The sequence below is a fragment of the Saccopteryx leptura genome, chromosome 6 (genome assembly GCF_036850995.1).
Source record: "Saccopteryx leptura isolate mSacLep1 chromosome 6, mSacLep1_pri_phased_curated, whole genome shotgun sequence".
In the NCBI taxonomy this organism is placed as follows: Eukaryota; Metazoa; Chordata; class Mammalia; order Chiroptera; family Emballonuridae; genus Saccopteryx; species Saccopteryx leptura.
This window is the reverse complement of record NC_089508.1, coordinates 169,459,651-169,484,806: the sequence shown is the minus strand read 5'-3', so window position 1 is coordinate 169,484,806 and position 25,156 is coordinate 169,459,651. Positions and strand designations below refer to the sequence as shown.

Sequence of the window (25,156 nt, the reverse complement as noted above, 5' to 3'; positions counted from 1 at the left end):
TACATTTTCTTCATTCACCCTTCGATGGACACTTAGGTTGTTTCCAGGTCTTTCAAAGCTTATGCTCTTTAAAATATGTGAAGGTCTGGAAAAACTTAGAAACCTGAGGCAGAGGATGAGAGAATGCTAGAACTGTTCTTTCCACTATTATGCAAATTAGAAATGAAGAAACCAGTGGAAAGGGGTGTGGGAATGTGCCCATATCCTTCCCCTAGATGTCTGCAGAGAAATGAAACAAAACTATTAGACACAGTCAGCTTCCAGGGAGTAGAAATTATCTAAGATTTGCCAAGCGCGCATAGGAATAAATGTTCGGTGAAGTAGGTCATTGTCAGCGCACTCAGGCATAGGGGCTGGGAGGGTGGACCTCAGGAGGCACCGTGGTGGGGAGGAAGAGCACACACTGGGTCCTGTGTGCTGGATGACCGGGTCTTTTCTGGACCTGCATTTCTGCGTTTATCCAGTGCACGGGTTGGATGAGCTAGAAGAGCTCTGGTTCTCTATAGCAGGATGAGGCAGGTAAGGCACTCATCTCTACCTGCACCAGCGCGTCCTTCACTGAGCTAGTTCGCAGAACCCTTCAGTTGTCAGACCTCCCTGACCACCTAGTCTAAATAACGCTGTTCCCCTCCTTCCATTTATTCGACCGCATCACCCTGTTAGATTTTTATCACAAAACACTGTATTATCTGAAGTTACTTTGTTTATTTGCTTGTTTATTGTCTGCCGCCCTACTGTGATAACATGAGAGCTTCTATGGGTAAGAGACCATGTCTACTAAAGTTCCCCGTAAGACAGATCTCCGAAGTCAGGTCTCCCCTATGTCAGATGTCATGGTGTTTACAGTGTTGCCTGGCCTGTGGGAGGTGCACAGTACTGCTTGCTGGATGAATGTTCATGGTGCCTTTAAAAACTTTCCTGAAGACACACATGGCATAGTGTTTATTTAGGTGGGAATCTCTAGGCCCCAGAGTGGAGAGGCTTTCCATGCGGGTCTGTCCTTCTCTTGGACCAGCACTCTGAGTCACTAAGCTGTGTTGCTTTCCACTGATTGTCCCTTCTGTGGACAGTGAGGCCGTGAGCCAGTGCTCAGGGTGTGCGAGCCCGCCAGGGATTGCGGTGAGATGTGAAGCCCACCCCACGATCCCAGGGCTTCCAGGGTCTCTGTTAGGTAGCCCACAGCTGCAGGGGATGAAGGCACAGTCGTGGAGGCAGCAGGCAGTGGGGCCTGGGGAGGGGCAGGGCCTGGGCGGAGGCAGCTCCAAGCAGGAGTTCCACCATTGGAATAGCCCTTTGGAGACTGTGAAGCACATTCTCTGTCCTCACAGTGAGCCTGGGACTGAGGGCTTTACCATATTTCCCCATGTATAAGATGCACACTTTCCCAGAAATGTGGGGTCTAAAAACTGGGTGCGTCTTATACAGTGGTTGTGGCATTTCAAATACCATAAATAGAACTGAGGACAAGGCAATATAAGAAGACAGTGATTCGTCATCAGACACAGATGAGGACAAGCTAACAGATGGGAGTTTTGACAGTGATGAGGAGTTATTTAAATTTTATGATGAGCCTGACCAGGCGGTGGCGCAGTGGATAGAGCGTCGGACTGGGATGCAGAGGACCCAGGTTCGAGACCCCGAGGTCGCCAGCTTGAGCGCAGGCTCATCTGGTTTGAGCAAAAGCCTACCAGCTTGAACCCAAAGTCGCTGGGTCCATCAAGGGGTTACTCGGTCTGCTGAAGGCCTGCGGTCAAGGCACATATGAGAAAGCAATCAATGAACAACTAAGGTATTGCAATGTGCAATGAAAAACTAATGATTGATGCTTCTCATCTCTCTCTGTCCCTGTCTATCCCTCTCTCTGACTCACTCTCTGTCTCTATAATAAATAAATAAATAAATAAATAAATAAAATTTTATGATGAATAAAACTTGAGTTCAATAACTTTATGTAATACATTTGTTTTCAAATTTAGGCCCCCAAATTAAGATGCATCTTATACATGGGGAAATACGGTAATTACTATTCTGATTTCACTGAGTGTTCAAACTCTTTAAATCATTCACTCCCAGTGGCCCCTGAGTGGAGAAGCTGAAGGGGGAAGAATCCGGTCTTCCCTGAGGTAAGAAGCTAGGCAACGGTGAAAACCGTACCCCACCCCGCTCTGCTGCTGCTGGGACTCTCAAAAACCCAGCAGTCTTCTCTAGCCTCAGATGACTGCTTCTGAGTCTCCAGGCTCAGGGCGCAAGTTTGGGACGGAGTATTTCTTGCTTTTTGCATCTTTATTTTGTTTTCAGGAAGCATAAGTGGCTCAAGTCAAGACATGAACAAATGGAATTCCTTGTGCTTCCCTACTTTGTATACAATTTCCGGTAGAAGTCACCGGCCCTTGGCCCCTCCTTCACAGGTCCTGTTTGAGGTTTACTTAGTGCCCATGGAAATTCCCACCAGCCTGCTGTGGGTTTCGACCTCCAACAACAGCCAGTGCAGATAATCCAGACCGAAGCTTTTGTTAGTTTATCTTGCCTTGCTAACCTCTCAAACCTCTTTACCTTTGGCTGGACTGTACCATTTTTAATCCAAGATTTCTAAGGTCACTTGAGAGCTCACATCCTAGCCATCTTTATCTTGAAGAATTTACACTGACATTTTGCAAAGGCCAGGCTAGAATTGGGACAGAAGAAGAAAATAGGTGTGAGGTCTGTAGGGGGCGGGGGTGTCAGGCATTTCCTTCTGTCATAACGTAAGCTTTCCCCTGTAGGATTAAATTGCCCTAGTGATAATTTTTTTCATAAAACCTGTCAATAGAAGGGATTTGGGAGCTCTGTCATTCAAAGCCTGTTCAGTGCTCACCCTTTTGCCCTGCCCCAACCCACACCCCACTCCTCTGTACACATCCAGGTTTAGATTAGATGCCGCCAATGACAGGGAATGCGATACATCCTGAGGAAACCTAGTTTACCTTGAACCTTTGTTGCCTGTGAACATCTGTTTATGTTAGCAAAACAGTTACCATAGTCTTAGTGCAATAATAAAATGTTAGTCATAGCACGATAATATGGATACTTATATTTATGTTGTTGCTATTCATTCAGCATTGCATAGCAATCTTTATCCAAAATATGTAACACCGACCATATATTGATAATTATTAAGCTCCCATGTGGTCCAGCGTTTCCGAAGTACTGGGATCCATTCTCTGAACCATTCCTCACAACTCTGGGAATGACAGACCAATCCTGGTTTATAAACAAGCGCACTGAGGCTGAGAGTTGAAGCACCTTGCCCAGAGTTTCAGAGTGAACCGGAGATCTGGGCTCTGACCCAGACCTGGCTTCTGACCCACACTGGGCTCTAACCCACCCTGTTTACATCGTATTTACCTGGAGACTCTGCCTCATTCTTCTCACCTGAAATTCACATGGAACAAATACTACCTCCCTCACAGAGCTGCCGGAGGTTCAATGTACTGAAATGTGTAAAGCCTTTAGAAGTGTGCCTGTCTCAAAGTAAGCCCTCCATAAAGGTTCTTAACTTATCCAGCTGACATTTTCCTCCATAAAACATTTCCATTTATCAACGTTCATTCTTTCTTCCACTAAATATTGTTTTCCATTTCAAAGCATTATCATCTTCATACTTTTTCACTGTCACCCAGGAATAACGCTTGATCTTTTTGTATACTTGTTCTTACAATTTACAGAAAGATATGAAAATCTGTTTTCTTGGTGGTGCAATATGGGCTGCACATAATTTTTAGAAAATGATCTTACTACAGAATTTTTACTGGCTTTTATTTTTTAATCCAAATGTCAGTCACATCCTGTTTGTCTCCTTCATTGTGAAACAATTTCTCACGCTTTAAAAAATAATCATACCTAGAAATCCTACAAACCTCTCCAGTTTCCATGACAACCAAAATAAGTGAACATAAAAATGCCAAATAGAATTCAGTGCCTGTAAATTTTGTTTGGGTTCTTGGGATTCATTTAAGTGACAGACAAGAAGGCTAATGTCTATAGTTGTTTTTGTCTTCAAGCTAGAATACGCAGGGGTGGGCAACAGTAGGTTAAATTATCAGCCATCATTACCTAAAAGATAAGTCAGGCCCTGGCCAGTTGGCTCAGTGGTAGAGCGTCGGCCTGGCGTGCAGGAGTCCTGGGTTTGATTCCTGGCCGGGGCACACAGGAGAAGCGCCCATCTGCTTCTCCACCCTTCCCCCCATCCTTCCTCTCTGTCTCTCTCTTCCCCTCCTGCAGCCAAGGCTCCATTGGAGCAAAGTTGGCCCGGGCGCTGGGGATGGCTCTATGGCCTCTGCCTCAGGCGCTAGAATGACTCTGGATGCAACAGAGCGACGCCCCAGATGGGCAGAGCATCGCCCCCTGGTGGGCATGCCAGGTGGATCCTGGTCGGGCGCATGCGGGAGTCTGTCTGACTGCCTCCCCGTTTCCAACTTCAGAAAAATACACACACAAAAAACAATAATAAATAAATAAAAGGTAAGTCATAGTCAGGATATGAAATAAAAACAACATAAAAAGATAAATAATGCCTGACCTCTGGTGGCACAGTGGATAAAACGTCGACCTGGGAACACTGAGGTTGCCGGTTCAAAACCCTGCACTTGTCTGGTCAAGGCATATATGGGAGTTGATGCTTTTCTCTCTCTCTCTCTCTCTCTCTCTCTCTCTCTCTCTCTCTCTCTCTCTCCCTCTTCCTCTCCCTCTCCCTCCCTCCCTCCTCTCTAAAATGAAGAAATAAATAAATTTTAAAAAAAGATAAATCATACAATCATAAATAACAATAGAATAAACTGTTTCTCCTACTGGAAACTGGATACCTACTTCTGCCAACCCCTGTTGTTCTCCATCCACCTGTATTTTCATGTTTTTTAAATTGATCTTTACAGTCTTCACATGAAAGATTTGAGGAGAAAGTGTATAACATCTAGTGTACCTGCAGAGAATTTGACATAAATCATTTTAAATTTTATTTTATTTTATTTTATTTTATTTTACAGAGACAGAGAGTCAGAGAGAGGGATAGACAGAGACAGACAGACAGGAACGGAGAGATGAGAAGCATCAATCGTTAGCTTTTTGTTGCGTGTTGCAACACCTTAATTGTTCATTGATTGCTTTCTCATATGTGCCTTGACCGGGGGCCTTCAGCAGACCGAGTAATCCCTTGCTTGAGCCAGTGACCTTGGGTCCAAGCTGGTGAGCTTTTGCTCAAGCCAGATGAGTCCTCGCTTAAGCTGGCGACCTCAGGGTCTCAAACCTGGGTCTTCTGCATCCCAGTCTGACGCTCTATGCACTGTGTCACTGCCCGGTCAGGCTGACATAAATCATTTTAGATTGTAAGTGTCTGCTCTTACATCCAATAATGGTAATACCTGACATTTCATGGTTCTTTACAGTTTAGCTTTTGTAGGCCTTTCTGAATTTAACCCTAAGCATAATCCTTTTATAAGTATTTTTTAAGTATAATAAAAAATTCTTGGAAGGATAAAGCAGCTTTCTTAGAGATAACAGATGATGAAATTGAAACGCATACCCACAACTCCTTACCCTTTGTCCGTTCTGTTATAATTTCTCATTATTCTAGGAAGAATGCGAAAGTTTCCTTTAGTAACTTGTTACCAGACAGCCCTCATGGTCATAATGCTATTCCCAATGCCTAACGTAAAAAACATCCTGCTGAAATAGAAGAGGATGAATTTACTATTATTCGAGCTAAATTTAATGTTCCCAAGGTCCTAGATGGAAGGCAAATTTACTGGATTCTAAATCAGTGAAACATAAGGACCTCTTTTCAAAGAGATTCCTTTTTCATCTAGAAGAGGAATTAGCAGACTTTTTCTGTAAAGGCCAAATAGTAAATATCATAGTTTTTTTTGTTTGTTTTTTTTTGTTTGTTTTTTTTGTATTTTTCTGAAGCTGGAAACGGGGAGAGACAGTCAGACAGACTCCCGCATGCGCCCGACTGGGATCCACCCGGCACGCCCACCAGGGGTGACGCTCTGCCCACCAGGGGGCAATGCTCTGCCCCTCCGGGGCGTCGCTCTGCCACGACCAGAGCCACTCTAGCGCCTGGGGCAGAGGGCCAAGGAGCCATCCCCAGCGCCCGGGCCATCTTTGCTCCAATGGAGCCTTGGCTGCGGGAGGGGAAGAGAGAGACAGAGAGGAAGGGGGGCGGGTGGAGAAGCAAATGGGCGCTTCTCCTATGTGCCCTGGCTGGGAATCGAACCCAGGTCCCCCGCACGCTAGTCCGACGCTCTACCGCTGAGCCAACCGGCCAGGGCCAATATCATAGTTTTTGTGAGACAATCTCTTTAAGACTACTCAACTCTACTGTAGCCTGGAAGCAGCCATAGGCAATCCATAAATGAATAGACATAAATGAATAAAACTTATTCACAAAACAGGGGGCAGGAAAGATTTGGTCCATAGACTGTAGTTTGCCCACTCATGAGCTAGAGGATATCCAATACAGTTCATTCTAGAAAAATGGGGAGAAGATTCAGGTTGTCCCTGTTGAAGCATTTGATAAAAACATCGAGCAGAGGGCAAGTAGGCATTCTTATATTTATATGTTAGGGGTGTTTTGTTTTATTCTTGTTTTATACAGGGAGGGGATAGATGAGGGGTTGCTCTGAGTAATCTGAGATGCCTGTGTTCTCCAAACTATATGACAGGACATATTAGTCTTGTCTCTGATTAGGTGGCTAGCCAGGGAAACTTATTGGTATACATTCTTTATTTTGGCTTATGTGTTGTACTGGCAACTATTGGGTAGACAAAGGTGAACAAGGCTCATTGGAAGCCTCCTAGGAGTTTCCAGACTGGGTAGAGATAGGAGAGGAGGTGGTGAGGACAGGCAAGTCTCCAAAAACAGGGGGCATAAAGAAAAATGTGGACAAGACACGTAAAGAGTATTAACAAAGAATACTCAAAAGACAAAAGCAGGAGAAATGAGCTCTGTCCCGGCTGATCAGGGGTAGCATGCCATGTAGGGGACATCTAGCTGGACCGTGTAGGACCAAAGGATCCCCAGCAGAGGGAAAGGTCGGTCGGGAAGAGGAAACTGTAGGCCCAGAAGTACAGAAAGGCAAGGCATATGCAGAAACTAGCACACTCGCCCGTTCCTGGAGAGAAAGATACTGGAGCTGGAAGCCCAACCATAGCTTCTGAGAACCTGAAAGGTGAAGCAAAGTGTCGGTAGTTTATTTCACGACATAGAGGAGCCCTGGTGATTGTGAGCAGGCACGTAAATCAGGTCAGAACAAGACTTTGCTCTGAGACTATCACCAGCAGTGTGGGGAAAGCTAGGTTCACTCAGTGGACCTCCAAGAACTCCAGAGAAGTGCTGTCAGAGAGAAATATAATACAAGCCACAATGCAAGCCATATATGTGACTTTAACATTTCTTGGAACTAGAATTTGAAAAGTAAAAAGAATTCATTGTAATACTATACTTTATTTATCCTAATTTGGCCCACATATTAAAATTTTGATATGTAATCAATATAAAAATTATCATTGACTTATTTTGCATTCTTTACCTTAAACTAAGTCTTCAAAATCCAGTGTGTATTGTACACTTAGACCAAGTCTTATTTCAGACCTGCGATATTCCAAGTGCTCAGTATGGCTAGTGAGCACCACATTGGACATTCCAGCTCTAGACCATATGAGGTAAGAGGCATCTAGGTAGGGACCTTGGTCTAAACTGGAGGCAAGATCGAAGGACAGTCGTTTGAGGATGCCTGGCTGCTTATTTCGCCAAGTCTCCACGTGCCCTGAGTTCTTTTAGAATAACCAATATGGGAATAATTGTTGTGCTTTTAAAATAAAATATTCATAAAATGTCACGTGGACTTGGAAAACTCTGTTCAAGCTAAAGGTATGTAAATTGTGAAGGTAAGTAAAACCTCAGACACTTGACATTATCATTACAGTACTTTCAATAAGGAGTTTGAATCTTCACATTTTTCAGCTGAAAAGCCTTTTAACAATTATTTTATGAAACCTTCCAATTCTACAAATGGCAAAGACTGAATATCACTCAATTCGATATTACCCCTGGGGCTGCCCGATTCTTCCTTTTTTCCAGGTGTGTGTGTGTGTGTGTGTGTGTGTGTGTGTGTGTGTGTGTGTACACATGCACCCGACAGAGACAAAGAGGAACAAAGACAGCAGAGATACGGGTGGGGGAGAGGACAGTAGAACAGGAACCACTAGGCTTTTTCAAGCTGCAAATGCCAGGGTCCCCCCTTATCTACTGAATCAGAGCAGGATCCACAGCCAGATTAAGGTAGTGCCATCGCTAATCTATAAGGAGACCTACTTTATCACTGTGAAATATAACAAAACACAGATAATTTTTTTTTAAGTGAGAGGAGGGGAGATAAGACAGACTCCTGCCTGAACTGGGATCCACCCAGCAACCCCTGTCTGGGGATGATGCTTAAATTAACTGAACTATATTTAGCACCTGAGGCTGATGCTGGGACCAATCAAGGCACTGGCTGTGGGAGGGGAAAAGGGAAAGAAGGGGGAGAGAAGCAGATGGTCACTTCTCATGTGTGCCCTGGCCGGAATCAAATCCAGCACATCCATATGCCAGGGCAACGCTCTATCCACTGATCCAACAGGCCAGGGCTGATTTCTTTAATCAGAATACCTGAATGGCAAAAAGATGAAAAGAAATACTTTATTAAACTACTTGGAGTGTTGACTTAGTAGGGGAGGAAGAAAGGGAAGTAAGAATATGGCAAGAGAAGGGTGCCATCCAGCATAAAGAAATTTAGCAGCTACAAAACTCCTTTAGCAGAGTAAAGGCCCGGTGGACTGCAGGGGATTTTGGTTGGTGTGTGTTTATAAAGTTCAGCGTGGAAAGGGGAGGTGGAGGGCATATCGACTGTCTTCATTCTTCCCCTTCCCCTTAGTAGCAACATCTTCTCTTCCAAAAGAAAAAAGTATTTTATAATATTACTTTAGTCACTATCTTGAGACAGCCACATTTATCATTTAGACCTAACTAGAGACGTGTAGTCTAAAAAGTTCTCTAGGTGGTCTGTTTTGAACTCTCTATGATGGTGAAACCATACAGCACCACGTGCTAATTTCATTGTGTCTCTCAGTCACCTGGCAGGGGTGTTAAAATGCACGCTCTGATTCATAGATCTGGGATGCATCCCTGGAGCCTGCATTTCTGACAAGCTTCTGGGTGATGCCTGCAGACCACACATCGAACAGGAAGGCCCCAACACATCCAGTATTTGTCTGAACAAAGTAATGGAAGTGTCTGTAGGTATTTTCTCCTTTTACACGCAGCGTTCCCAGCTTCAAAGCCCATGGCTCTCTCCCCTCCCAGCACACAGTGGCCTGGCATTTGAAAAGATAAGGAATTAAGCGATCACTGGGGCCTAATCTGCAAATCCTGTCTTTGAGAGCACACCTTTCCTTTGAGGCTCATCCCTTTTATCCTTTGCGCCTCCAGGTGTCGAAGCTTGAAAGAGAGAAGACACAGGAGGCGAAGAGGATCCGCGAGCTGGAACAGCGCAAGCACACAGTCCTGGTGACGGAACTCAAAGCCAAGCTCCACGAGGAGAAGATGAAGGAGCTGCAGGCCGTGAGGGAGAATCTCATCAAGCAGCACGAGCAGGAAATGTCGCGGACAGTGAAGGTGCGGGACGGGGAGATCCAGAGGCTCAAGTCGGCCCTGTGTGCGCTTCGGGACGGCAGCAGTGACAAAGTAAGGACAGCGCTCACCATTGAGGCCCGGGAGGAGGCCCGGAAACTGTTTGATGCGGAGCGCCTGAAGCTCCTCCAGGAAATTGCGGACCTGAAAACTGCCAAGAAGCAGGTGGATGAGGCTTTAAGCAATATGATCCAGGCGGACAAAATCAAGGCCGGGGACCTGAGGAGTGAGCATCAGTCCCACCAGGAAGCCATCTCGAAGATCAAGTGGGAGTCGGAACGGGATATCCGGAGGCTGGTTAGTACCCCGTGCAGAACCCTCTCTTGCTGGGGTTCAGAGCGCCATGGGTTTGCTTTTTCAGGTGTTTCTCATGAGTGAATTACAAATGGTGCTCACCTTTTTTGTCTAATGTTCTATCCAAAATACAAGATAGGTCAATAAACAGGTAGGTAGGTGGGTAGACATATAGACAGAGTCATAACCACCTTTCTCATAAAAACTAGATTCTTCCAGCTCAGTACACATGAAGAGTATCTATTCAATGACTCTTGTTTCCTTGGATGTCCATAAAAATATTGTAAATGATGAACTCTTCCCAAATCAGGGTGCTTTCCTGTGCTTTTCGTTTATAAAAATGTTACTGGGGTTTTACAAGGGTAAGGAAGTTTCTGTGGCTTTCCAGATGTCTGGAAAGGGCAGCCTCTGGCAACATCTGGAGTGATTCACCAGTCCTCTTTCTAGGAACCATGTGTCAAGGCAATGAATAGAGTGATAAAATTCCTAGTCATTTTTAAAGTCGATTTTTCTTTCCAGATAATCAGGGGTCATTATAATTTTTTAAATTGGACATCATTTCTAAATAGCTTATTCCTAAGTTTGCTATTACCAAGTTCAAAGACTTAACTTCAGTCCCTATAGACATTGGTCTTTGTTTTTAATATGTATGACCAAAGCCAGTGGTCTTTACAAAAGTAAAACAAGTATCATTACTGTGTGCAAGCTATAATATCCTAGGATGACCTTGTCTAATTATTTTAGAAAATATTTATATGCATATATTTAGAATGTTTAGTGTTAGTTATATCTTATTAACCTATCACCTGTTGGGCTGTACTTTATACTTCTTTAAGACTAATACTGCCTTGGGAAAAATTACACTTCCTCTCTTGTGTCTGCCAATTTGAAGCTACTATTTTCTAAGAATTCTAATTATGTTCCTTGGATAATATCTCTAGGATTTTAATTTTAAGTAAAAAGTGATTACCATAGAACATTTTAAAAAGCTAAACAGGTAGCATTTTCTTGTACTGCAATACAGTGTGACTGTAAAATGTTGTCTTCGCCACACTTTGCGAATTCTTTATCTGCAATTCTTTCTATTGCACTGGTTGACAAGAGAGGCCAAACACAAAGTAGAAATATTGGTCTTTGCCCTGCCTTTGCTTTGTGAAACAACAATGGCTGATAAAGAATCAGACCTGTGATTTCTGGAGTCAGCAGGTAGGTAAATGAATAGGAAACTTTACATTAAATATTTGTGTTTGTTGATGGTTTTCAATGTAAAACCTCCCAAGTACATCCACTTGTTGGTGTGCAGTTTGCTTCTGTGACTTTTCTCTCACCAGCACATGGCTGAAGTAGGCATGAAATCCCTCCCAATGACAAAGTAAAACCTAAGCTACCTGGAACGTGGTTCAAAACCTGGGTGCAAACTGAATCACATGGTAAACTCTTTCAATCACAGATACACTTTTCATGTTTATTCTCTTCTTATCCTATTCCTAACTTCACCCCCAGCTCCATTTGTGGAAGTGGAAGGGAGAGAAATGGGTGTTCTGTCAAGGAAGTTTCCCCTGGGAATTCTGGTATATACTCTTCAAAACTGTGGAAGATTTTGGCATGCAGAAATCACAGTCCATGCTTATAACCACTGTATAATAGAACCTCCTCGACACTAATTTACTGGATATCCTGTAGAAAACCACTTGAGGAAATGCTGGGAATAATCTTGGGAGTCTGTATAGCATAGTATCGAATAGAATGGGCTCCAAAGTCAGAGACTAGATTTAAAATTAGGCTTCACCCATTAGCCATATGGGTGAAGTTAATTATGACCAAGTTAATTAACCCTCGGGATCCTCAGTCATCATCTCTGAAATGGTGATAACAGAGCCTCCATAAAAAGATGGTTAACAAAATGTGATAAGGCACATAAATCTCTTGAGTTTAGTTCCTTAAATGTGATAAACAATCTATAGATTTTGTAGATCGGTAGTCTACACCAGAGCCAACTAGGAGCATGCCCATTTGGAACTATGGTAAACTGTAAATAACACTGTAGATGACAGGTCTGACAGATGAACATGATAACGTTGGAGTCAGTCTTTTACAAAGAGATAGAGACTAAAGACAGTGCCTATATCCCCAAATTAACAGGACAATGTTTAATTCCTTACCAAGTTACCAGATGCTATCATAAACTTATGTAGAATTTAGCCCAACGCCCACCCAAAATTGACCTGAAATTTCATCACGTGACTAGGAGGCACTAGCTCACAGATATTTGCATGTGGGAAAGGTGTGACTGTATAACATAATGTTTGTCCCAGTTTGTTTTTTTGGTCTAATGAACACAGCAAAGAAAGATTTCTGTAAAATGATTTGTAGTTATTATATGGGAACATCGTTATAAAGAAAAGAGTATCATGTTGTTTGTATTAAATTTATTTTCCCTATCTTCATTTTAAATGTTCACAAAGACTATAATGAAATGTTAAGAAGGGTTTCACCTGATGGCTAGGCTTTCTTCAAAAATTATTTACAGATATTCACTTCATGTGCCTTCATCCAGAGATGGCAGAAACATTTCAGTCCAATGGAATGCTGAACAATTGTTATCGAATGCTTATAGGCGTTAGATTGAGAAATATTTCTGAGGTCATGCCCAGGCTTAGCAGAAATGAGTGTTGGGATCAGTAAATATATCCCACAGGTGCAGGAGGGGAAATAGTGCTAATACAAGCAGGTATTTTCCATTCCTGTTTTTGTTCCAGCCATGGTTTTCTGACAGTAGGGTAAAGGGGTTGCTAAGAGTTAGCTGTTCTGAAAGATGGACAGGAATGGAAAGAGCTAGATAACGTGAACTGCAGAAGGACCTCACTCCAGAGTCCCAGCCTTAGTGAAGACACATTGGCCTTTGGAAATGACTAGGCTTCAGGGAAGTCTGCAGGATCTTTGGTTATAAATGACCCAGCTCCTCCTAGTAGCTACTGCCATCTGAACTAAACTCAAAGGTTATTCTTCCAAAAGAAGGGATGACATCAAAAATTGTTCCGGGAAACATTGCAGTAGAATATTTAGTATCTGTCTTTATTAACACTAATGACCCATTTTATTTCATTTTCATTTTTTAATTGGCTTTATTGGGCTGACATTGGTTAATAATTACATAGATTTCAGGTGTACCATTTCATAATACATTATCTGCCTGCTGTATCACTCGTTCACCACCTCCAAGTTGTCTCCCTCCATCACCATCTATCCCCCGCTACCCTCTTCTACCTCCCCCACCCCTCCCCTCCTGTAATTACTACATTATTGACTAATGACCCATTTTAAAGTGAACCTTTTCTTTCCATATTCAGCCAACTCAGACCATTTCAAACAACATATTAAATCAAAGCATCAGCACAGAATATACTAAGAGAGAATAAAAGTACTTTCTTTAATACCTAATTAGCCTAGGGTAGCCCTTCATTACACAGCGTTGCCTTGTCTTATTTGTGAATTTAACACGCTTGTCATACGCATGATGTCTACCTATAGCAGTCAGCAGAAAGAAGTTACACTCATGCCCTCATAAAAATGCCTTTCTTTATGGCATTGTTAAATAAAATGTCCTGGGTGTCATTTAATTCAGATGGATGAAATCAAAGCCAAGGACAGGATCATCTTTTCCCTGGAGAAGGAACTGGAGACCCAAACAGGGTATGTACAGAAACTCCAGCTGCAGAAGGAGGCGTTGGATGAACAACTCTTTCTGGTCAAGGAGGCTGAGTGTAACATGAGCAGTCCGAAACGAGAAATTCCGGGGAGAGCAGGAGACGGCTCCGAGCACTGCAGCAGCCCCGTAAGTCTCTTCCAGTTGATGTTAAGAACACAGGAGCCATCTTTTATTTAGCTCCCAAGTTTTACTCTTCACTTAAGTTCTTTCCCTGTTTGCTACAAAGAAATCAATTCTATCTCCTACTAGAAAGCCAGCTGGTATCTTGGGAACAAGGTTTTCTAAACTCATAGACAACAAAGCGGTGTACACTGCATTAGCAGTACACAAGAGAATTACAGATCTTTTACAATCCTTCATAGAATTTTTCTAGCCATTGATACCTATTCAAACTTCAGCCTGTTATAAAGAATCGTAAATCAGATGAAAATACTTTGCCTCTTGCCAAGACTGGTAATTTTCCCTGTGTGAGAAATTGGGTTGGAAATTGGCAAAGAGGGTTGTCATCTACAGGGGTCAAAATGTGTAACTATAAAAGACTAAAGCATTTTATATCATCCTCTGAATGCTTCTAGTCTGATTGAACTTGCCAGTTATTTCTGTGGATTTTCATCATTTTATGTGAGAAATTATTTTCAGAAGTGCAGCCATAGAAGTCAGCTTGTATATAGTTGACTTTTATACCTTTCAAATGATTTGCCTGCTAAAAAGATGAAAATGAATTATTTAGGAACAGAGACAGGTTCCAAAGTAGTACTTAGAACCAAGTAATGAATAATTTACGAATTGGCATTCAGGATATCACTATCCCACTGGGTGATGGAAAGATGGCCGAACTAGGATTTGGCAGATGTAAGTTTTAGTTCTGTCACGGTCGCTTGCCTGCATGCAGTGTAGCATAAATGTCAAGAGAATGGGCTCTAGAGTCAGACCCTTTAGTTTAACTCCTGGATCTGCCAGTTACACTGTGACCTTAGGCAAGTCATTTCACTGCTCACAGTTTCTTCATCTGTAAAAGAGAGACAATAGACAGAGACAATAGTGGTAACGCCATAAGCTAGTCTGATGTTTAGAAGATATATGAAATGTTGAACACAGTGTCTGGCACTTAGTTCGCATTTAGTCCATATTAACTATTGATCTACTGATAGTAGCCACAAGACCTTGAACAAGTTATGACCTCCCTGAATCTTAACCTGTTCTACTGAGTCTTCTGGGATATTGTGAATCTAGGGATATAATGTGTGTAAAACTGCCTTGTCAACCATATAGCACTATCAAAATGTAAGATGATAGTGGGATTGCAAGTGTATGATAATAACGGTCCTCTGGACTCTAGAGAATAGAATTAAGTCATGGCTCCTGTGTGTAAGGTGATCCATGACAGTTATGACAGCTGGGAAACCAGTTGCTCTGGGCAAAATATACCAGCATCGGCTATCCTATAGTTTACTTCCTTTTATACATGAAGGTCATGCAGCAACCTTCTCATACTGCCCTTCTTCTTCAGGAATATGCAGGAATTTACAAACTCCTTCTCTGCCTGGGACCCCATCCCTTCTTTGGCTAAGTTTCATAGCAGGACATCTGTCTAAGCTATGGGAAGCGATGTGTAGCCATGACACAAGGATGCTCCTTGAGCCTCATATAATCACAACATGACCGTGAGCTCCCAGCTCACAGCTTTAATAACTGGTCCTAACATCTCCCTCTCTCTCTGCCAAGAGTCAGGCCTCCAGGGAATAGCTGCCACAGAAAATGTATCTGAAGTTTCAACGAGGCTTGGTCTTAAACCAAGTGGTAAATATTGGGGGTGAAAAGAGGGTAAATATTTGCTCTTCTCTGAATAAGAACATTTTCCTCTCACCTCCTTAGCAAGCTGGAAGGACCTAAGCCTATCACTATTATGAACTGTATTCCAAAATGTTGTGAAAAGTGTTGTTGACAAAGTACCCATTTTAACTTTCCTGTGTAGGATTTGCGAAGAAATCAAAAGAGAATAGCGGAATTGAACGCCACTATAAGAAAATTAGAAGACAGGAATACCTTGCTTGGAGATGAACGAAATGAATTGGTGAGTTCTTTTGTGTGTGTGTGTGTGTGTGTGTGTGTGTGTGTGTGTGTGTGGTAGAGACAGAGAGAGTCAGAGAGAGGGACAGATAGGGACAGACAGACAGGAAGGGAAAGAGGTGAGAAACATCAGTTCTTCATTGCGGTTCCTTAGTTGTTCATTGATTGATTTCTCATATGTGCCTTGATCCGGGGGGCTACAGCAGAGTGAGTGACCCCTTGCTCAAGCCAGCGACCTTGGACTCAAGCTGGTGAGGCCTTGCTCAAACCCGATGAGCCTGTGCTCAAGCTGGTGACCTCAGGGTCTCAAACCTGGGTCTTCTGTGTCCCAGTCTGACGCTCTATCTACTGCACCACTGCCTGGTCAGGCTGAATTGGTGAATTCTAATCAGAAGGTTTTATTTTATTTTGTTTTTGTCAAAGATTACATTATGGAAATATATATAATGTTATAGCAATCGAGAAAAGTACACAATAATAAAGGTACAGCTCAATAAATATGCCCAAAGTGATGTATCCATGTAACCCCTACCCAGAGGTTTAAGTGGAAGATTACCAGCATCTCATCCCTCCTGTTTGTGTGGCCCCTTCCACTCATGACACTTCTAAAGTTATCTACTGTACTGACTTCCATCATGATAGATATCTGTCACCAGTTTTAAAATTATTTGTAAGTGGAATCATACAATATGTACCCTTTGGTATCTGTTTCCTTTATCTCAGCATTGCATTTATGATTCATCAATTTTGTTGCATGTAGCATTCATTCATTTTTATACTCTAGTATTCAATTAATATATCACAATCTTCTTATTCTCCTATTGTTAATAAACATTTGTTTCTTAACCATTTTAAGCTGTTAGTGTGGTGCTGTTACATGTCTTTGGTGAGAACATGTGTTGTTCATTTATGGTGGGAATATACAAAGGTGCAGAATTATTGGATCGTAGAATATGCATATAGTCAGCTTCAGTTAGTTTAGAACACTCAAGAGTTCTCCAAAGTTGTCTAAGCATTTATATCCCCACCGGCCATGCATGAGACTTGTCATTTCTCCACATTTTTGCCAAAACACAAAGATAATTGTTCATTTTCATCATTTTGATGGATGTGTGGTGTGTTTTTATTGTGATTTCCATTTTTGTTTTTCTTCTTAAAAATGAGGTTGAGTAACTTTTTAAATGATCTATTGACCTTTTGGGTATCCTATGTGTTTTCCCCTTTTTATTTGGCTCATATTACATGGTCTTCATTTTCTTATTAACATGAAGAACTATTTTACACCATCTTTTGGATATTTGTATTGAAAATACTCTGCTCTGTAGCTTACATTTTACCTTCTTAGGTTACTGTTGATATAAAAAAGTTACTTTCAGCCTGACCAGGCTGTGGCACAGAGAATAGAGTGTTGGACTGGGACACAGAGGACCCAGGCTCAAAATCCCAAGATTGCTGGCTTGAGCACAGGTTCACCAGTTTGACTACAGGGTTGCTGGCTTGAGCATGGGATCATAGACATGATCCCATGGCCACTGGCTTGAGCCCAAAGGTCACTAGCTTGAACCCAAGGTCGCTGGCTTGAGCAAGGGGTCACTCACTCTACTGTAGCCCCCCGGTCAAGGCACATATGAGAAAACAATCAATGAACAACTAAGGTGCCACAATGAAGAATTGATGCTTCTCACCTCTCTCCCTTCCTGTCTGTCCCTCTGTCTTTCTGTCTCTGTCTACCTCCCCCCCCAAAAGTTACTTTTAGCCTTTCCTTTTTTCGAATATATGCATTTGGGTCATAAATGTCTTTCTATTTCATAATGGATTATTTAATTCAGATCTTTTATAATATTATATAATTTCTTCTTTGAAATTTTGGGTGACTTAGAATGGTATGGCTTGCCCTGACCAGATAGATAGCTCAGTTTGGTAGAGCATCATCCTGATACACAATGATTGTGGATTCAATCCCAAGTCAGGGCACATACAGAAACAGATGGATGTTTCTGTCTCTCTCTCTCTCTCCCTTTCTTTAAAATCAATTTTTTAAAAACCCCAACAACTTACTTTAAAAAGAAGGGATACACATTTGAGATTTTTTGTTTGTTTGTTTGTTTGTATTTTTCTGAAGTGAGAAGCAGGGAGGCAGAGAGAGAGACTCCCACATGCACCTGACCAAGATCCACTTGGCAAGCTCGCTAGGGGGCAGTGCTCTGCATATCTGAGCTGTTGCTTCATTTCAACTTGAGCCATTCTAGTGCCTGAGGCAGAGGCCATGAAGCCATCCTCAGCACCCGGGCCAACTTTGCTCCAATGGAGCCTTGGCTGCAGGAGGGGAAGAGAGAGATAGAGAGAAAGGAGAGGGGGAAGGGTGGAGAAGCAGATGGGCGCTTCTCCTGTGTGCCCTGGCCAGGAATCGAACCCAGGACTTCCACACACCGGGCTGATGCGGTACCACTGAGCAAGCCGGCCAGGGCTCACATTTGATTTTTTTGAGTTATCTTTTGTTACTGATTTCTACCTCAGTTCCACTACAGTCAGAGAACATAACGTCATTTGTATTATTTCATTCCTTTTTATTTTGTTAAGCTTTGCTTTATGGCTCCAGCATACGGTCAATTTTAGAAATGTTTATGTTTACGTGAAAAGGTGTACTTTACACTAGAATCAGTTTGAGTCAAGTCTTGCTTTAAATCTTCTATATTCTTACTGATATTTTTGTCTGCTTGTTTTCCCTACAGATTTGTCCATTTCCTTTCTTAGTTCTGTCAATTTTACTTTGTGTGTGTGTGTGTGTGTATGTGTGTTATGGTACTAGGTATCTATAAATTAAGATTTGTTATATGTTTTTGATGCCTTGACCCTTTTATCATTATAAAATTATTTTTTATCTCTAGTTATACTTTAAAGTTTTTGTATGATATTACTTGAACTCTATCAGATTCTTTTAGTACTGCCATGAAAATATAGTGTTTAACCTTTCTCTACTGTATTTGAAGTATTGTATATATCTTTTATTTTATTTTATTTTTGTATTTTTCTGAAGCTATAAACGGGGAGAGACAGTCAGACAGACTCCCGCATGCACCCGACTGGGATCCACCCGGCATGCTCACCAGGGGGCGACGCTCTGCCCACCAGGGGGCGATGCTCTGCCGTCGCTCTGCTGCGACCAGAGCCACTCTAGCGCCTGGGGCAGAGGCCAAGGAGCCATCCCCAGCGCCCGGGCCATCTTTGCTCCAATGGAGCCTCGGCTGCGGGAGGGGAAGAGAGAGACAGAGAGGAAGGAGAGGGGAAGGGGTGGAGAAGCAGATGGACGCTTCTCCTGTATGCCCTGGCCGGGAATTGAACCCGGAACTTCTGCACACCAGGCCAACGCTCTACCACTGAGCCAGCCGGCCAGGGCCTTGTATATATCTTTTAAAAGGAACATTTTGTTGGGCACTGTGGAACTGTGACTATTGATATATGGTACATGAGAATTATAGATATTTCCTTTTCTTTGTCTGTATCTGCACTTTCTATAAATAGCATTTGTAGGTAAATTTAAATATTTAAAACTCATGTCACTGACCTCCAGAAAAGAGACAAAGTTTACCATAATGAACCTAGTGAAACAATTTACTTGTATTTATATGTACTTAGTATTCAACATTAATGCTTCAGGTACTGAAGCTCAAAATTGAGGATTTAATGAGATAATCTATGAAATATAAATTCATTTTGGCCTTTGATATAAAATGGGAGTTTTTAAATGGCAATTAGGATAAAGTTGGGAAATACTGCTTTAGAACCACAAGAGCTTTTAAAAATATTCATAAGCAGCTAAGTTTCCTACCCTGGCATTTCCCAAAATGGTAGGTTCCCATAGCAGGAGTGAATCCTTAAACAGTCTTTTCAGATCTTTCTGATACAACCCTCCACTTCTCTCATTTTATTACCCCCCTCCTCCAATGCATACTCACATTCAGAACCATTAGTATGAAATAAATGAAAGAATCATGAGAACTTTAACATGGAAATTCAGGATAGATAGATAGATAAATACAGTGACCATAAAATATGTCATCCAAATGGGAGAGTTTTGAGAGTAAAAGGGGGGCTATTCATGACATTTATAAATTTATACCAGTGTTTTTCAACTAGAGATAGTTTTGGCAATATCTGGGGACATTTTTGGTTGTCACAACTGGGAAGGTGCTACTGGCATCTAGTAGGCAGAGGCCAGGGACGCTGCTTTGCATCCTACAGTGCACAGAATAGCTTCTCACAACAGAAGAAAAACCTAGCCCCAGATGTCTAGAGTGGAGAGGCTGAGAACCCTGCCTTAGTCTAATCACCCAAACCAGAGTATGGTCACAGTTAACTATGGGTAGGTAACAATGCAACCGTACTTCTCCAAGGCTTGGTGAGAGTTAGTTGTTCTTAAACACAAATGTCACTGGAGTTTCAGAAGTATGTTTTATTTCTCTATAAAACAATCTTAAAAATAAACAGCTTGATTGTGAGTCAGGAGAGACTTCGGCAACATCTCTGGTGGAAAGAACAGACTTTGGGGACAAGCAGGCCCAGATTCAGGTCCTGGTTGTGTTATGTAGTGTGCATTACTTATTGTTGCATTACTTTATGACTTACAGACATAAAGCAGCATTCCAGTGAGCCCAGGGAGAGGTATGAGCAGGGTGGGACGGGGCTGAGCGGAGCCCATAAATAGGCTGGAGGAGTCAAGGGGAACAGGGAGTACGATGACCCTTCCTAAACATTTCCAAAAGCAGAATCTTGGCAGCACCTCGTTTAGGGTAACGGACTACTGGAGGGCTATGAAGAATGTGATGAAAAGCCATTACAGGAGACTGTAACTTGTGTCTTCTCAGTTAAAACGAGTGCGAGAAACTGAGAAACAATGTAAACCTCTTCTGGAAAGGAACAAGTGCCTCGCCAAGAGAAACGATGAACTGATGCTGTCTTTGCAGCGTATGGAGGAGAAACTGAAAGCCATCAGCAAGGAGAATTCAGAAATGGTGCGTGTCACAGGTGCTGCAAAACTGCACCTTCCTTTCTTACATTACACCGATCACCTGACTTACTGCTCTTTCTTAGTTCTTTTAAATATAATACTATTTATAAAATTTGGACTTTTTCCTTATATAAGCAAGGAATCTTTAAGGAAAAGAAAACAAAAGAAGGTTGCTGGCTCTGGTTTTTTCTGGAGTTTCTAAATTTGCAGAATGGTCCGAGTGCTTTCAGGATTCTGTGCACTCTCTAAAAGGTCCACAATAAAAAAGCCAAATTTCAACACAGCTCCATGGCCACAGACACCTCCTAAGAATTTCACTAATGTGTTCTTTACAGCAGTGGTCCCCAACCCCCGGGCCGCGGACTGGTACCGGTCCGTGGGCCATTTGGTACCGGTCCACAGAGAAAGAATAAATAACTTACATTATTTCTGTTTTATTTATATTAAGTCTGAAAGATGTTTTATTTTTTAAAAAAGTGACCAGATTCCCTCTGTTACATCCGTCTAAGACTCACTCTTGATGCTTGTCTCGGTCACGTGATACATTTATCCATCCCACCCTAAAGGCCGGTCCGTGAAAATATTTTCTGACATTAAACTGGTTCATGGCCCAAAAAAGGTTGGGGACCACGGCTTTACAGAACTGGCCGCAGTGGGTATCCTGCATCTTCTAAGTGCTTTCATGATCGTTGGGAAATAGATGCCATCTTTTGTATTATGTATGGATAAGTCATATGCTGATGTATTTCTTAACAGACTTGCAACCCAGCTATAGGTATCTTTAGCCATTCCCAATGATTTCGACTTATTAAATAGCGGATAAAATGAACTTCACAGTTTTAGTTGGGGATGTGTGTATACGGAAGCTGGGCGATTTTCAGATTTTGTTGGAGTCTCATAAAGTTTCTACAGCTATTTGATGTTAACCAATAGAGTGTGGGATTTTTAAAGTCTCTACCTGTACATTCTTATTTTCCACTCCAGAGAGAAAAAATAACAACCCATCCACCCTTGAAGAAATTAAAATCTCTGAATGACCTCGATCAAGCTAATGAAGAACAAGAGACAGAGTTTCTGAAACTTCAGGTCATTGAGCAACAGAACATTATTGATGAGCTCACCAGGGTAGGTCTTGATCAATTTATGAACACTAAACTGATCCCAAGGCCAAGTAGCCAAGATACCACCATACACTAGGAGCACTTGATAAATTTGGATTAGCCCCAGAGGCCCAAGTTCATATATTCAACAGGTAAACAGCTTCAAGAGACTCTATTCCAAAAACACTTTATATTTTTAAACCGTTTTATGCCTTTTCATTTATAATCTGATTATCATTAAATACTATAAATTACATTGTTAACTGATCTGGTAACACAAATAATAGCTGCAAAGCACTTTAAACCTTTAAATGCATTGCAATGTGAGTAGGTGGTAGTGTGGCTATATCTTTTTTTTTTTAATTATTTTCAGTGAGAGGAGGGGTAGCAGAGACAGACTCCTGCATGTGCCCTGACTGGTTTCCACTGGACAAAACCACTAGGGGGCGATGGTCTGCCCATCTGGTGCATAGCTCCTTTGCTCAGCAACCGAGCTCTTAGCAACTGAGGTGAAGGCCATGGAGTCATCTTTGGACCCCGGGGCCAGCTTGCTGTAATCAAGTCATGGCTGCAGAAGGGGAAAAAGAGAGAGAGAGAGAGAGAAGCGAGAGAGGGAGGGGTGGAGAAGCGGATGGGTGCTTCTCCTGTGTGCCTTGACCGGGAATCAAACCTGGACATGCCCGGCTGATGCTCTACCACTGAGCCAACTGGTCAGGGCCTGGGTATATCTTAAAGTTGCCTTCTATTATCAAGATACTGAGACTCAGAGATGAAATATTTTACCCATGGTAACAGGACAATATGCTTCTTGTTTACCAGTACCTAGTACATAGTCACAGTTTAATAAATATTTGTTGAATGAAGAGCGACATCATAAGTCCTGTCAGAGCTGAAATTGCAGTCCAAATCTTCTGACCATGACTTCAGGGCCTGGTGAAGCAGGAAGAGCAGTTATTGTTCCCATTGCGTCTGAGTTACCAACAGCTGTGGATTATAACCTTTAATGCTGTTGGATTTCCTCTTTGCCTCTCTGTCTTTATACTGTGAGTGCCATCTGTGGTCACTCTCACTTTAGGACCAAGCTAAGGCCTAGAAAGTTGAGGAACTAGTGATGGGAGAGGAGAGTTTAGGCAACAGTCTCTGAATAGGGTGAGCAAGGTGATTTTTTGCAAATGACAGAAGAAAACATCATGACTTTTGTTTATAATTATTGGTGGTTCAGCCTTTAAAAATTTTCTGTGTTGTGTATGTTATCAACCGGGTAATCTAAGCATACATTTTTAAAAGTTTCAGATATATTGAAGTTGCATGATCAGAGTATTTTTACACGTAAAGGTGAGAAATTGAAAAGGTTAATACCACTGGCTTAAACTAGATTATTCCTTAAACATGGCCTTCTGGAACGCTGTGTCCCTCCCTTCACTTCCATACCCTTCATAACATAAATCTCACAGATTCACTGGTCCAGGAATCTGCTTGGCTTTAAGTGCCCTGACTTTAAGCTAAAAGTTTCTTAGAGAATATGGACACATTTACGCATGTCAACCAGACTTTCAGGAAAACATAAGTATCCCTTATTTCATCTGTGTTTGAATTTGTATAGGAAGTATCTAAAGTACTTAGTAGATGAACACCAAATTCTCAGGATGTCTATACTGAGAAGAATGAATCAAGAAGTAATTATTTCTAGATATACTTTGAGTTTCCCAGACAATTCCAACAAGAACTACCTTTACCTCCACTACACCCAAAGCCAGTAGATGAGCAGTTTTTACCCAGTGGGCCATCTGGTGGGAAAGAAACAAAATTATACCTATTGTTTTTTTGTCGTATTGGCAAATAATATATTTTGTGGTGTGCCACAGAATTTTAGTAACTAGTTTATGTGTACCGTGAGATGCACAAGGTTGAAAACCACTACACTAGATGGTTGTAACCCAGACATTCTGTTCCTGTCTTCAGAGGCTGCAGGTGAGAACAAGGATCTAAGAATAGTCAAAGGGAGAGCTCTATACCTTTCAAGAGATTATTAAATGAAAAGAACAAGGCTTTATCATGAAATGGTATTTTTTTCAACACTTAAATTTAAAGTAATTTGGGGTCTAAGAAAGCTGAAGAATTGTCCTTTGGGAGAATCTGAGTAACTATTTTCAGAGCTACTGGATCCTCCGGTATAAAACCAAAGATTCCAATTGGGTACAGAGTGATTAGGAAGCTCTCTGATGCACTTAGATTATCAGGAAAAGTTGTAGACTATTTTTACTTTGAGAACGTTCAGGCGTCAAACCCAAAAGTTGCTTAAATTTACAAAACAGAGTCTTACTTTCAATAACAATATGTAATGCCTCCAGGGAAAAACAACTTAGTCTTTGCAAAACAACAAGCAGCTACCACAAAAACCTATAGAGAAAAATGTACTACAGTAACTCAAAATCTGAAAAGTCCTTCCTCTTGTTTTCCAGGACCGAGAAAAGCTCATTCGCAGGAGAAAGCATAGAAGAAGTTCCAAGCCGATTAAGGTAATGAGGAAACTAGGTTATCAGGCTTTTGCCACAATCAGCCAGAGGAGTGAAGCTTGCCAAGGCCTCTTCCTGCAGAGATGTGATAAATGAGATGTTCCTGAGCTTCAGCGAACCATAGGCTTTATTCAGTTGAAGAAAATCTCTTCTCTTGACAGTTCTCAGAAGTCCAGAAATGATTGTATTGTGTGTTTTAACCTGAAAGTGTTTGCTTTCATGTGACTTCCTCTGAGTTAAGAAGCCACAAGGTTTGACATGAAAAAAGGATTATCTGACAATTATCTGATGTCTCCCACTGAATAATATTAGCATCTGATACCCACCCTGTAATTAATGAATATATTTTCATTATTCACTTGGACAGTATTATTGATAATAATATTCCCAATTCACCAATATTTGTATAGCCTCTTACTATTAAATAGTAAAACACAAAGTTTTATTATCTAATTTGTCTATTTGTTTGATTTTTGTTTCTATCAGATACATAATTTGATTAGGATATGGAATTAGATAACAAGACTGAAGATTTGATAATCTTCTTCACATAGATGCCTGTACTTTTTGGTTATTTTTAATAACATAAACTTTTTGTGGTATAAATTGTACAATAAAAGAGGCTGTGATGTTTCTATGAAGAGGGCCAATATTAATGAATCTTCAAAAAAAAAAGATCAGAAATTAAATAATAGGGGACAAACATTTATTAAAATTATGATGGTCATATCCATATTTTTATTTCATCAAAGC

The 25,156-nt window shown here is 41.6% G+C and overlaps 1 protein-coding gene across 1 annotated transcript in view; it reads left to right on the top strand.

Annotated features, from left to right (window-relative positions):
• The window catches only part of JAKMIP2 (janus kinase and microtubule interacting protein 2), a 164,716-nt gene that overhangs the window by 96,021 nt on the left and 43,539 nt on the right, over positions 1-25,156 (top strand). Inside the window, exons 3-8 of the mRNA XM_066342022.1 lie at positions 9,506-10,003; positions 13,626-13,835; positions 15,685-15,783; positions 20,645-20,791; positions 21,772-21,912; positions 24,350-24,406. Of these exons, the coding sequence (XP_066198119.1) occupies positions 9,506-10,003; positions 13,626-13,835; positions 15,685-15,783; positions 20,645-20,791; positions 21,772-21,912; positions 24,350-24,406 (1,152 nt within the window). The remainder of the gene's footprint in view (positions 1-9,505; positions 10,004-13,625; positions 13,836-15,684; positions 15,784-20,644; positions 20,792-21,771; positions 21,913-24,349; positions 24,407-25,156) is intronic.